The sequence below is a fragment of the Saccostrea cucullata genome, unplaced genomic scaffold (assembly GCF_032062105.1).
Source record: "Saccostrea cucullata isolate Sc308-1 unplaced genomic scaffold, CSIRO_AGI_Scuc_v1 ctg2184, whole genome shotgun sequence".
Lineage (NCBI taxonomy): Eukaryota > Metazoa > Mollusca > Bivalvia > Ostreida > Ostreidae > Saccostrea > Saccostrea cuccullata.
In genome coordinates, this window is record NW_026936553.1 from 59,332 (window position 1) to 73,495 (window position 14,164).

Here is a 14,164-nt window from a genome sequence, read left to right on the forward strand (position 1 = left end):
CCTTTTGAATTTACAGGTACATGAAATCTTTTTTTTTTTTACCAGATATTCCGACATTTAAACAAACACCATAGAGGCATAATCACAAATACCGGTACATGCAGTTTAAAAGATTGTATGATAACTAATATAATGCATCGTGTCCGAGAACATTAAAATTATTTTGAAGAAATATTTTCACTGACATTTTGAAAAATTATCATTTTCTTCATTTTACTAGAATTCAAGTATGATTTTGACATCGCATGTCGAAATGTTTTGACGGCATAGTTGCAGTGCAAATAACATTACGTCACAGACTCGAGATTCCTTGACCGCTCCGCCCACTGAACACTTTGATTGGTTAAAATTACCAATAAATATTCATGAGGGAATAGTCCCAGGGAATAGCTCTGATTTTTCAGGGAACGTTTAAAAAAAAAAAAAAAAATGGTCGCATTGAGCTGAAATGAAATTTTCAGCAAGTATTTATTTACCAGATTTAAGTGCATCATTCTTAATTTTATCTTAAATCTTTAAATGTATCTTTAATCTTGAATATAGACAAAAATAAAAAAAAAATAATTATTTTGCTTGAATATGCATTGGGTACGGTCCTACAGCGCACGATCAAAAATCAAGGGTTTCATTAGAGAATGCACAGGTATTATTTCAAGAAAAAGTGTTAAATAGATAAGATTTTGGGGAAAATATCCTAATTTTAATTCACTATCTATATTGTGTTGCATATTGGAAAATTTCAGGGCATTTCCTTTTAAAATTTGTGGCAGTTTAGCATTCGAAATGGGAAAGTGGTAAACACAACACACGAAAAATGGCGACGTTTGATGACGCTTTGGTGCACCGGTAAGAAGTTCAGATTGATTTAGATGTACATGTAGTAATGACGCCTTCAGAAGGAACTAGAGGCACTGTGAGCAATGAGCTCACTAAATGATACCCCCGCCTCCGATATGAGGATAATGACAGTGCCCATGTATTGCTATGGGAAACCTAAAATATGTGTCCGATCAAAGGGTAAAATAGGAGGTGCACATTGGCAATATGTAATAAAGATTCCCTGAAAGTTTCATCAAATTTCATTCAGATTGATTGTACTATATTGTTTAACGTCCCTCTCGAGAATTTTCATTCATGTGGAGACGCCGCCACTTCCCGATGGAGAGCTGCAAATTTTGTCCTACACTAGGCACTCAGGGTCATTGAGCAGGGAGGGATCTTTTCTTGCCAGCACCTACTGCGACACGGGACCTCAGTTTATACGGTCTCATCCGAAGGGCAGTGGTATGAGAGGAGTTGCGGATAAGAGATGGCTATCCCAAAGTGTAACAGACGGACGTACAGACAGACGGACATTCCGATTACTATATACCCTCCTGTTTTCCAAGCAGGGGGTACAAATAATCATATATTTAGGAGACTAATTGTTCTCGAACAGCTTGATGTCCAGGAGTAAAGAAGAAGATTTTTAAAAATTGCATCAATTTTAGTGGTTTTGGCCCCAACCCTCAAGCCCCAGGGGGGCAGGAACCATGAAATTCACAATTTTTGTTCCCCTTCACCCATAGATACTCTATGCCCAAATTGGTTGAAATTGATTGAGTAGTTCCAGAGAAGAAGCTGAAAATGTTCAAATTTAACGTACAACGCACGACGACGGACCAAAACGGATAGCAATAGGTCACCTGAGTTTATTCAAGTGACCTAAAAAGGAATAGTTAGTACAGGATTTGTTCGCATATTGGATGGACCCTCAGCCACCTTGTGAGGCAGTACTTGATTGTTAGCATGTAACTGCATTAAAAATTATGGACATACCCAAAATGCGCGTGTATGTTAAATGAACTTAACTGGACATATAGGTGTAAACTTCCTGAATGTGAAAATCGAGAATTACCTCACGAATCAATGATCTATATAAGGATGAAAACACAGAATACATTTATAATGAAAATAATTGGTAATGACGATGATGATATAATTGATATTGTGATGTCTTTTCTGGTCTCCAGTAAAGCCTTTATGCACAATGTTTTATTTTTCTTAAATTTCGAACTAAATCATTTTGATAATGGACAATACTAGTATTAGATTCTTCCAAGTAAGGACGGAAATTTGATTTACATTTTTTACATCAAAAATTGAGCAACACTTGTGCATAATCATTTGCTTCAATATACAGTCCAGTCCAATGCCAAAATTCGTAATATTACGAAAAAAACGTAAGATTATGAGAAAGCGTAATATTACAAGTTATCGTAATATAAAACTTATACTACAATTTTTCGTAATGTAGTTAAATTACGAATACGCGTAATAGAGAACACCAAACACGCAAAGAACGAACGTATCTCGACGATATGAACCGTATTACTAGTAGTTTATAAATACCATCACTCGCTTTATATTTTGTAATTATTTCAAAGGCGGATCCAGCCCCGGCGCACCGGGCGAGCGCCCCCTCCCCATTTAGATTTTTGTCATCTTTTTTGTTTGTATTATCTTGAAATCAACAGGAAAACACCTCTAATTTGTTATAGATTTCCTATTTTCCGGGGACTTCGCCCCTGGATCGCTTCTCTGGATCACACCAGGACTTTGTCCTGGACCCACTGGGGGCTTAAATGCAGCCCCCAGACTTCCCAGTTTTCTACTGCAAACACACCCCCCCCCCCTTACGTTTTGAAATTCCTGGATCCGCCGCTGGATAAGCTTAACTGCCAGTACATATTTTCTACACTTCCTAGTTAGATATGAACGACCAATATCGGGTTATTATATTTATGTCCGGTTCTATCGACACCCTAGATGGGAACTTGCATCTATAGTTAAATTGTGCTCAGCTCTTGCAAAGCGTCGTATTGATAATTGTTACTACCTAAAAGTATGGCACGCCAAATTCACAAAAATAAGCTTAACATAGTTTCGCAGTTGATAAAACTAGATTTATCAGCTGTAAACCTATAGTTTACAAACCATAAACTATAGTTAACAATTCGTTAGCTATAGTTTTCATATATAAAACTATATTTAACGGTTGTTAACTATAGTTTACGAATGCTAATTTAAATTTAGCTGTCTGTAATAAAACCTTAACAATAGATTTTAATTGTTGATAAACATAGATTCACGTCTGTAAACTATAAATTACAATCGTGAACGTTAAGAGTTGTTAATCACGATTCAAATCGTGAAACTATATTTATCAGGTCGTGAACTATAGTTGAGAGTTGTAAGCCATAGTTTACAAATTGTGAAACTGTATTTATCAGATAATCTATGATTTGCAACCGCAAATGATTGTTTTCAGTGTTAAGTATAGTTTACGGTTCTGTGAAACATAGATTATCGCGTTAACTATGGTTTACAGATGTAAAATATTGATTAACGTTCAACTTGTTAACTATAGTTTACAGTCCGTAAACTATAGTTTACAACCGATAAACTTAGTTTTTCGACTATGAAACTATGTTTATCTCATATTTGTGAATTTGGCGTGCCGTATACAAGACATTTTCGTAAAAAACAAAGGTCATCCTTTAACATGGGTGGATCTAGCAATTTTTGAAAAGGATGGGGGGGGGGGGTTCCATGTCAGTGTTCCCAGCGCTAATGCATAGAATCACCACGCCACTTCAAGTCCGTAGCTTCATTTATAAAAGGGGGAGCTCCAAAAACATTTGACAAGGAAAAAAAAAACAAACAAACAAACAAAAACAAAACAAAAAAACCTATGTACCACACTTTAAACTCGGAAGGAGGTAGAGGTAGGCTTCGTGTCACTTTTCTGTTCGGTACATTACTTTCAATCTTGAATCTGCGTATTTTCCGGCAACAAAAGATGCATGTGGAGGGAGCTTCCGAAACAAAATATTATAATAATTTAAAACTGCAGCAAAGGATTATTCTCAGAAAAAGTGACCCCCCTCCTTCTGCATACTACAGGAACATTTTAACACTTTTCTATATTGATTAAATATTTGTGCATACTTCTAAAAGTTATGTTACTTTTGAAGATGGTCCAAAAATGGGTTAGCTAAAGTTCGCTGGAATCTTCCTTGCATGTTACTTGTGGATATCCGGAGCCCTTAGACGGGGTTGTGAAGGTACACGGAGTAAAGCAAATACGCGAAAATCTACAGATCTAGGGAGCAGAAAGTACAGCGATTTTTTTTATTTTTCAAATGATTAGACGTATAAATATCTATATTACAGAAAAGCTATTCTCTCTCTCTCTCTCTGTGTGTACAAAAATAAAGGGGGGGGGGTCAAACTCCTGGAACCACCCTCTGGTCTGCCAATGCTTTATATAATATGGATCAATTTTCATTTATTATAAGTTAATTAAAAGGAATCAATAAATACTCACCTGAACATATGCATATATTTATATCATACTGGTGCATGAAACACCAAAGCGATTATACTTATCAAGTTGACAAATAATTTTTAGCCGGGCTTATTGCTCAAAGAGCAATTGCCGGCTTATGTCATCCTGTTCAAGGCAGGAAGTCAACCCCATAGTCGCCATTTTAAAGTTACGAGTAAAAATATAGTTCTTGCTCTCAACTGCTTTTGAGATAATACAAACGTTAAATAAAGCAACAAAAATAAAACGAAGTTTTATCTTTATAAAACATAAGTAGTAATGACTTTGAAAACTTCAGTTCTAAGTCAAAGAACATAGTTCATTAGGGTAACGATTTTTGATAATCAGTGTTATCGTAGTTCTCTACACATACGAAGAAAAGCAGGAGAGGGAACCAGACTGGCCTGTTTGTTTACATTCAGCTGCGGTACCAGATTAATTCTGATTCTGACAAAATCGGACAAAATGGTATTAGGATCGAAAAACTCACTTTTAGTGTCTTATCATTTATATTGATAGTTTTAAAATAATTTTTTTTCATCAGAATATAAACATATGATTCATGTAAGAAATTCATTCTACTCTTTAAATGAGCCCGGCTCTCTGTACTTCTGAGTACTTTGATTATTTTTCTTTACGTGTGATTCGTTCGTACGTCTTGTCAGTTACACAGGTAATCACAATATAAACAAGTTTACCGTTCGTAAAACAGATATTCGTTCGTTACGTGTTTGGTGTTCTCTATTATAGCAGATTATAGAGATTATATTACGAGTTTTCGTAATCGAAGACAAATTCAAGCATTGCAAAAAATTGAGTGGCGGGTAGCAAAGTATGACGTTTACTACGAGATGTCACGGGCGATAACTTGTACGACTCTTACTGAGATTTGAATTCTGTATATTTCAATAAGAATTGCACGAACAGTTGTATTATGAGACGAGGGTGTGATTAAGCGGTTAGCTTCGCTAGCCGCTATATGGCATGTGTCGGCAACCGGAAACCTCCATAAGGCGCTACCTATCGACAACAGAAACTTCAACAAAGCCTCTACCAATGATTTGTTTCTAACACATAACATATGTTAAATAAAATCAAGACTATAAAAACAACATAATCTTTCGGTTTTTAATTTTTATCTGATTTTGTTTGTCAAGGAAATAAATTTATTGTTGTATTTTAAAATTTTATGTATAAGAGCATTTGGTGTCGAGACTAAATGTCCGTGACGTCAGCTGATGGCGATCGGGCCCTGTGACGAAATTTGAAGTCAGCATGAAGTTTAGCTGATAACATTATCAACGCGTTGGATTTAAACTTAAGGAAGAAATATGTAGCGAGAAATATCATATTTGAACCCAATGCTACATGAAAACCAGTAGGCATATCCGATTTATGTGTTTAATTGAAGCCTGAATTGAACAGGGGGTCAAAATGGCGTTGCACACCTTGTGTATCTAAACTGTACATAGAGGGGTAGAATGTTTCGATATTTGGCTAATTTAGAGACTTACTGATAAAAATTCAGGTGCCTGTGATTAATTATAAGGCACCCCTCATGAACAATAAATATTTAATCGAATTATGCTATTGGCACAGAAAGGACGGGTTAATTACTGGCTTAAGGGGTTGAAGGTTATTACAGACTGCAAAACATCGGAGAATCCCTCGATCGAGTTTCATTTTCCTTGCCAAAATATTTAGCCATCCCTTTGATTAACTTAAGTAATACTAGTACATGAAGAAAGCTTTATATATGAAAAAAACTGAATACATCTGCAGGGTTCTCCATCATTTGAAATTTTACTGTGTTGCAGAGTTTACGTGAAGCACTAAATTTTTGCGCTATTTTCGAGATCAAATTCGCAACTGAATTACTTTTCATTAAACTTACATGTATATAGGAACATATGCGCACACTTTTTAAAATAAATCACTATATCGATGTACAAATATTTTCGTCATACATATTGATAAAAGTAAAAACATGTGCTATGAAAAGCAGGGGAAATTCTGATCGATACAATAAAACTAATTACCAATTTTGAAAGTAAGTTTGTTGTACTTTTTTGTCAGTTTTTTTTTTTATCAAATTACCGAATTGCAAAGGAAAAAAAGGGAAACTTCAGGAAAGGATGGTTTTCTTACGAGTTCCTTAAAAATGTGTCGCATGCATAAAATTTTAATCGTTACTGTGTCGTAGAAAATTTTGCTGTGTCGGGAGCAACACAGTAAAACAGCTAATGGAGAACCCTGCATCTGTAAGCTGTACAGTTATAGATTACTTCCATAATGAAACGTTTGTTTTCTTCTCCTTTTTTCTAAATTGAAATTATTTAAAAGATGATGAAAGCTTTGTTTCCAGGGATAAATTCTGTACTCAGTCTAATCATTACAAACGATTATAAACGTCACATTATTTGAATATTTGCCAAATACTCAGTATATGTTCGTTTATATATATCGTGCTTACAAGACTTTTTTTTTTTAATTATTGTCATGTACCATTTACTAATTCGAACATTTATTGTATTTAAAGTCAATAGTGTACATTTCTTAAAACTTTATTATCTTGTTTACTTGTCTTTCTTCCTGTGAGAGAAATACGGTAGTTCATAATATTAATAAACAGATGTAATCAGTATCTGTATCAAAATACAGAATGAATAGTGATCGGTCTCAAATGAAAAACGGATCCTTGAAAGTTCCGGTGCCTAGGAGAAGTAAGCATCCCCAATGACAGGTCACACCTGCTGACCCGCAGTGAGACTACGAATTTGAACCCCTCTGAAATTAAATTAATTTACAAATTCTCTGCTCGTCCATCCGTTTTTCTCAGACTAGCCAGCTAAAGATCTATGTACAGAACTCCAAATAAATTAATCATAAGAATTTGAATTATCATTACCGTCTTCCTTGGAAGACGGTATTGTATAGTTGAAGTGTTTTTACAGTCGTCGGACTATGCACTTCCTCTCTTTTGTGATTGGTAGAAATTGCATGATGAGAAAATTTTCAATTATTTCATAGGTTGAATCGCTGTTCAAGGCAAGGGAGATAACTTTCTGATGATATATTTTTCGTACAATTCCAATCTTAAAAAAATGACAAAACGAACAACAAAATCAGCAGTAATAAATTCTTAATAACATAGCGTTTTTACTGTTTTATAGTGATAAAAGTGTTTTATAGCGATAATTAAAAAGGTCTCTTAAATTTCATTATAAATAAAATTTGATAATTATTGCTTGCAGGCTTTACAATTTGTTATTATTCTTTTCTCCTTTCTTGTTTGAAGAGTGAATGGGAATAAGCCGAGGTTTGCCGAAAGCTCTCGGGCAGTCAACGTTTACGGAGATGATCGAGCGACAACCGTGGTAGGGCAAATGCCCGTAAAAAGCTTATTTAGAAATACAAAATCAAGAAATTCAAAAGAAGTATAGATCTGTTTACTATTTGAAATTGTTGCTAAAGACGGTAAGCTTTTTTGAAAAGCTCTACTTGTTTTATTTTCTTTTTGAGTAGGCGTTACAGTTACCTTATTTCAGAGTCAATAGAGCATGAAAGACAATTAAATTTGCAACATCAACATTTTTTTTCGTTCTGAGCACATTTGGACGCCACCAATGGAGACAATTATGAAGAAATTTTTGAAATTGAACTTCCTGTCTTTCAAACTGAAAATCTCAGGTTGATATTTTGAAACATACATTTGTGACATCAGTCTGGGATGATATTGGTTTTTCCATTTAGTTAAGTACTACAAAAGTCAGTGTGCCTGCTTCTTCGCAGATGACATTGGACAAAGATATGCATGCTTACTTTAATATAAGCACTGAATGCATTTTTTGTTATCTACACTGTACAGTCAAATTCCATGAAAGCATGCTAACCGCTTTTCAGTACTTTCAGTACTTTGATTTTTAGGGTAGTCTTCGCAAGACAAGTAGGGAGTTCGGGTGATATAGACCGATGCGACATGCTTAAGCGAATATTGAAATTTACTGGAAAATTGGTCTTATCCTTGGGAAAATTCCTATAAAAGAATAATAAAGGTATGCTCTTTTAGTATGATCATTCTCAAATCTACGACTAATTGTACATTCTTGTCAACTTTCTATCACGGTTGGCGACTGTGGGACAAATACTTTAGATGTTATACTTCCTGTGGTGCTCTCGAGATGTTTATAAACACATTGAAAACACGTGGATTTGAGGGTAGCCTTGTTTGCAGATGGAAAAAGTCAGAAAACGCCGTTTAGGTGCCCTGCTTTTTTGTGTCAGCTAATGTGAAAAGTAATGTTTAACACCTCCTGATGTATATTTTTTTATGTAAACAAATACCTGATTTTTTTTAATTGTATAGTGAAAACAATTACCGGTGTGATACCTTGAAGAGCTCTACTTCTAGGGCAGTTTTATGCACTTTGAGTGATCTTCCCTTAGATGTAAGATTAAAATATGTTATTAACAGTTAATTACACAATTTGTAATAAATTAAAATATTTTTAGCATTATATAAGACCAATTGCAAGAATATGTAAATGAGTATTGTAACATCATTTTCATTTATTTTCTCACTGTAAGTAAACAGAAGTGATTTCTGTTTACTAATACCGGTAGTCCATTGTGTTTGAACATTTTTCCTTCCGAAAAAAGGCAGGTTCCTTTCTCTACACATAAATGAAAAAGTCTCAATATGCACACATTTATATGTCCTATTTTTCTTCAAGTCCAAAAAGCAGTTCTGTTAGTTTTCTTAATCAAAACTTGTATCACATTGGTGCATTTTTGTTTCGAAATGTTTGTCTCACCGGAAACAAAAAGATAACTTCTGGTTATACGCTGTACAAGAGAAAAACATATTTCTTTCCGACGATTTGTTTAATAGATGAAGTACTTCCATTTTCCCCCAAAAATATTTTGTTTGAGATCTTAGAAGCAGTTAGAAAGCTGAGACACCAAACATACATGTATGTGAGTAATAAAATCTGAGGAGTAGGCAAATCCATTTCTCTATGGAGCGTCAGCCGTCACTTCCAGTCGTCAAGGGAAGTAATCAAAGAAATGGAAAAATTATAATTTTTAAAAATCAAATCTTTTATCATAATAATACGCCTCTTTCGTAGTTTCCAATATGTTAGTTCCATTTGAAACAATGAAAGAAAAAGTGAGCAAGCTCACATACCCCACGCTCCCCCATAAGTTGCAGTGCTGAAAATCAAGGGAAAAAAAGGAATCAGAATTTCCTGGTAATATGCACATCTACACATCGTGTCCTAAATATCTGCAAAGTTTGACGAAATTGTGTGCAGCGGTTTATGAGGAGTTGTGCTGACAAACAGTTCCTCTCTTTATTCAAGATCTAGCCAAAAATCTAAGTTGAAAAGTGCGGAAATTCCCGGAAAAAATAAAGGAATAGGAATTTCCTGGTAATATGCACATCTACACATTTTGTCCTAAATACATGTATCTTCAAAGATTGATGAAATAGTGTGCAGCGGTTTATGAGGAGTTGCGCTGACAAACTGTCCATCTCTATATTCAAGATAAATCCAAAAATCTAAGTTGAAAAGAGCAGAAATTCCCCCAAAAAATAAAGGAATTGGAATTTCCTTGTAATATGCAAATCTACACATTGTGTCCTAAATATCTACAAAGTTTGACGAAATTGTGTGCAGCAGTGTATGAGGAGTTGCGCTGACACACTGTTCATCTCTATATTCAAGATATGGTAAAAAAAAATCTAAGTTGAAAAGTGCGAAATTAATGGGAAAAAAGGAATACGCCAGTTTCAAGATTGTAACTCTCCTACGATAGAGGCGCAAAAAGTATCCGTCTCGGCAGGGAGGTGGGACAGGTTGTTTCTTTATACAAACGTGCATAAATAAATGAACGATATTTATGGCTTTTAAAATTTATTAAATGTTATAAAAAAGATAATGATATTAAGCAGTGACGCATTTGATGATTTTATCAAGTTCCACTGCGCATATTTACAAATCTACTTTAAATTATAGGTACTTGAAAACGAAAGAAACGTCGTAGTCTCAATAAAAAGTAACCGATTTTCTTGATTGTACAACCTTTTTGAAAAAAAAAAGTTTGTGGGTTTTTTGAAATTATAATAAAGAAAAGAATCAATGTGTCATTTAGATCGCCTACATACAATAATCGGATGCATGTGTACCGTTTTTTATTAGAGGTCCAAATTTCTTCCCTCGTCTGAAAAGTTTCACATCCACCGACATTTTCTTTTTTATTACGAATTTTTTGCTTTAAAAAATGACGTCTTTAAATTAATTCGGTTATTTTCGAAATGTAGAGTGCATCCTGACAATCATGTAGTTATGATAAACCAGTATATCGATAATACAATGTATCCAATATATAAATATCAAATATTTGTCCCACGAATTATTTTTGCCCTAGGGATTTTGAAAATATTTTGATAATTGATTTTTACTGTTACATTTTTTTAAAGATTAAAATATCGAATATTTACCATCCCGATTTCTTGGGGGGGTCATCTCAAAAGTAGTCAAATTTTACTATTGGACCCTATGGGAATTGTTGGAAAAGCGCCAAATTATCACATTTTTTTGTATTTTTGCCCTAGAGATTTATTTTTTATTCAAGTATATAAAAGTTATAGTAAAAATTCACCAAATTGTGAAAATTCAAAAACATTGACTATCTAGTTTGGTCTATTAACTACTAAGTTAATTTTTTCAAAGCCCAATACCTCTAAAATTGCCACATTACGGTATAAATACATATCAGTGCAGATGAATTATCGGCGCATATGATTTTTTCGATAAAAATATCAATTTTTAGATTGCTTTTATGTTTCTTTGGATGTTTTGTCATCAGTTTTTAGCATAATATCCATGGACGTCTTGAACAAGCGAGTCATGCATCATTCTTCAGCGTCATGCATTGCTTACATTAATATCGGAAAATGTTGACGTCGTTATAGCCATTTCAGCTTTTATCCTAATTGTCGAAAAATGATATTTTCAGACCAGTAGTGGTTACAGATAATGTTAACTTTGTATTAAAATCAAAATAATTGGCAAAGGTGTACTGTTGCACAAATGATTGCATGAAATAACCAGAAGTCTCTGTCGAGACTGAAGCTCTACTGGTTTGTACTTATAACAAATGAAGACAAAAGTAGCAGTTGGGACTTAAAACTTTACACAGCAATAAATAGAATAATGATGCTTGATTGAGCTCTTTTTGTGGCAAGATACTGCTGTAGGAGTAGCTATTAATAAAATTTTAGAGTATTTTCAATTTTAGTAACCATGGCAACATCATTCCTCGAAATCAAAAATCGATACACAGAATTGTGTATCTTAGTGTTGTCTACTCGTGTGCCAAGTTATATTGAAATCAAACCAAAACTGTAGGAGGTGTAGCATTTTGAAAGCATTTTAGATAAATTTCTATTTTTAGAAATAAAGGCAACACCGTACATCGAAATAAAAAATCGATACACAGAATTATGTATCTTCGTGTAGTTTACTTGTGTGCCAAGTTATAATGAAATCAGTCCAAAACTGTAGGAGGAGTAGCATATTGAAAGTATTTCACAGAAATTTCTATTTTTAGTAACCACGGCAACACCATTCATTGAAATCTAAAATTGATATACAGAATTATGTATCTTAGTGTAGTCTACTTATTTGCCAAGTTATATTGAAATCAGACCAAAACTGTAGGAGGAGTAGCATTTTAAAAGTATTTCACAGAAATTTCTATTTTTAGTAACCACAGCAACACCGTTCATCGAAATCAAAAATCGATGTACAGAATTATGTATCTTAGTGTAGTCTACTGGTGTGTCAAGTTATATTGAAATCAGACCAAAACTGTGGAAGGACTAGCATTTTGAAAAATTGTTTACAGACAGACGGACGGACGCCGGACTCATTACTATCGCATAAGCTCTTCTGGTCTCTTACCAGTACAGCTAAAAAAGCTACGCAAAGTCATGCGCACTCGAATTAGACTCGGCCTCGTGAAGGTCGTCACAGGAAGTGATCAAAGAAACGGAAAATTTGATATATTTTTTTATTTCAAAACTTGCATCACATTATTTCAACTCTTTCGCAGTTTCGAAATATATCAGTCCAACCGGAAAACTTGTAAAATGAAAAATTCACTAAAAGGTCGCCAATCGGTTCCGATGTTACATGTAGGAAAAACTATGCATAAAATAAACGTAAAATATACTGTATTTGCTTAATCAAATTGGAAATACCCGCCGTATACATAATCATCTACGTACAGTGTAGCTGTATTTATATTTACACATACATGTAACTCTTCTCTCTATAAAGGGAGTAATCGCGAGTTTCTGTATCCCCTCTTGATATCTGCAATATCATATGCATAAAAAACATATTGCATTTAATATATATTTCAGTTTATGTTAGTCAGTTAAACAGGTGCAGAAAACAGCAACTTGCTATCAAGGTTAAAGACTATTTAGATCTATTTCGAATCGATGCAAATTGTTAATCATCATTCATAACTTACTTACCAAATTTACTACACAGGATGTTCCACAATTCTCCAATAGCCCCATCATTTGAATGCTTCTGAGAAGGATTTTGTGAACCACATAATGTGAAGCAAAGTACTTCGTCACATCTTTTTATGACAAGGGTTACGGCAACGTATCTTCTTTGCTTCAAGTTTATTCCTTTTAAGCAGCTTGAAAGCAGATCATTCTGCACCATGTCAAACTCAATTTCATCTTTTTCATAAAAATAAAGATCCTCTGCACAAAACTTGAACGATGATCGATGGCCAATTTTCAGTTTATCTAGTAGAAAATAAATGATTTCTTTCTGATATATTTACATTTACCAATGTCTTTCTCCGAGATAAACCTCAAAATAAGGTAATACATTGTATTAGCTTTATAACCTCATCAAGTAATTTGCTAAGAACGTGACAGAACTGCATACTTTTTCGCTGCCTGTTGCTTAAAGGTACTTGGACACATATTTGAAGTTATTATTTTCTCTATAATATTACCACTTATATATTTTAATAGCATTTCACACAAAAATTAATTAAAAATCTTATTTCATTTAAAAGACATTAAAATTTCAAATTTTTTGGCAAACTTTAAATTTTTCTTAATTTGTCTTTTGAAATAAAAGTTGGAAGGGATTTTTTTGAATTCAAATTAAATTAAGTAAAATCTGAATGGATTTTATTTAAATCAATTTTCTTGATATACAATATTGTTGTTTTTCATATGAATCTGAATTAACAATCCAGCAATTATGACAAAAGACATGTTGACAGAGTTAAGTATTGATCTTTTTTTCTTTTTGAAATCAAATGACCAGTGAGCATTTGCCAAAAATATACAGCACTGTTCTGCCAAAAAATTAAAAAAAAAAAAAAAAAGCTACATCTTGTAGTGCCTGGCAAGTTATCTAATCGAAATAGACTTAGTTGGTTTTTTTTTTTTTTTTTTTTTTTTTTTGTAAGTGAATTAAAAATATGATATTTTAAATTAGTACTTTGAAAAAAAATTTTTCGTAAAGACTGGATGAAATATTTTAATTATTCATTTTTTGATAAATATACAGTAGGACTGTTCTCTTTCATACAAATCTCAATGTACAGTCTCCAGCATTTATGTCGGAGAACTCTTTCGTAAAAGTTATGTACTGACAATTTCTTATCCAACGACTAATTTGGGTAAGCGAAAAACATGCTGAAAAAAGGAACAATCCTTTTTGACAGGTGAGTAATTTTATTTTTATT

At 33.5% G+C, this 14,164-nt stretch overlaps 1 protein-coding gene across 1 annotated transcript in view; it reads right to left on the reverse strand.

The window, feature by feature from the left end:
* LOC134245801 (uncharacterized) overlaps positions 1 to 13,231 on the reverse strand; it is a 56,519-nt gene extending 43,288 nt beyond the window's left edge. Inside the window, exon 1 of the mRNA XM_062728051.1 lies at positions 12,921 to 13,231. Within this exon, the coding sequence (XP_062584035.1) occupies positions 12,921 to 13,119 (199 nt within the window). The 5' untranslated portion in view covers positions 13,120 to 13,231. The remainder of the gene's footprint in view (positions 1 to 12,920) is intronic.
* Between the last annotated feature and the right edge of the window lie 933 nt (positions 13,232 to 14,164).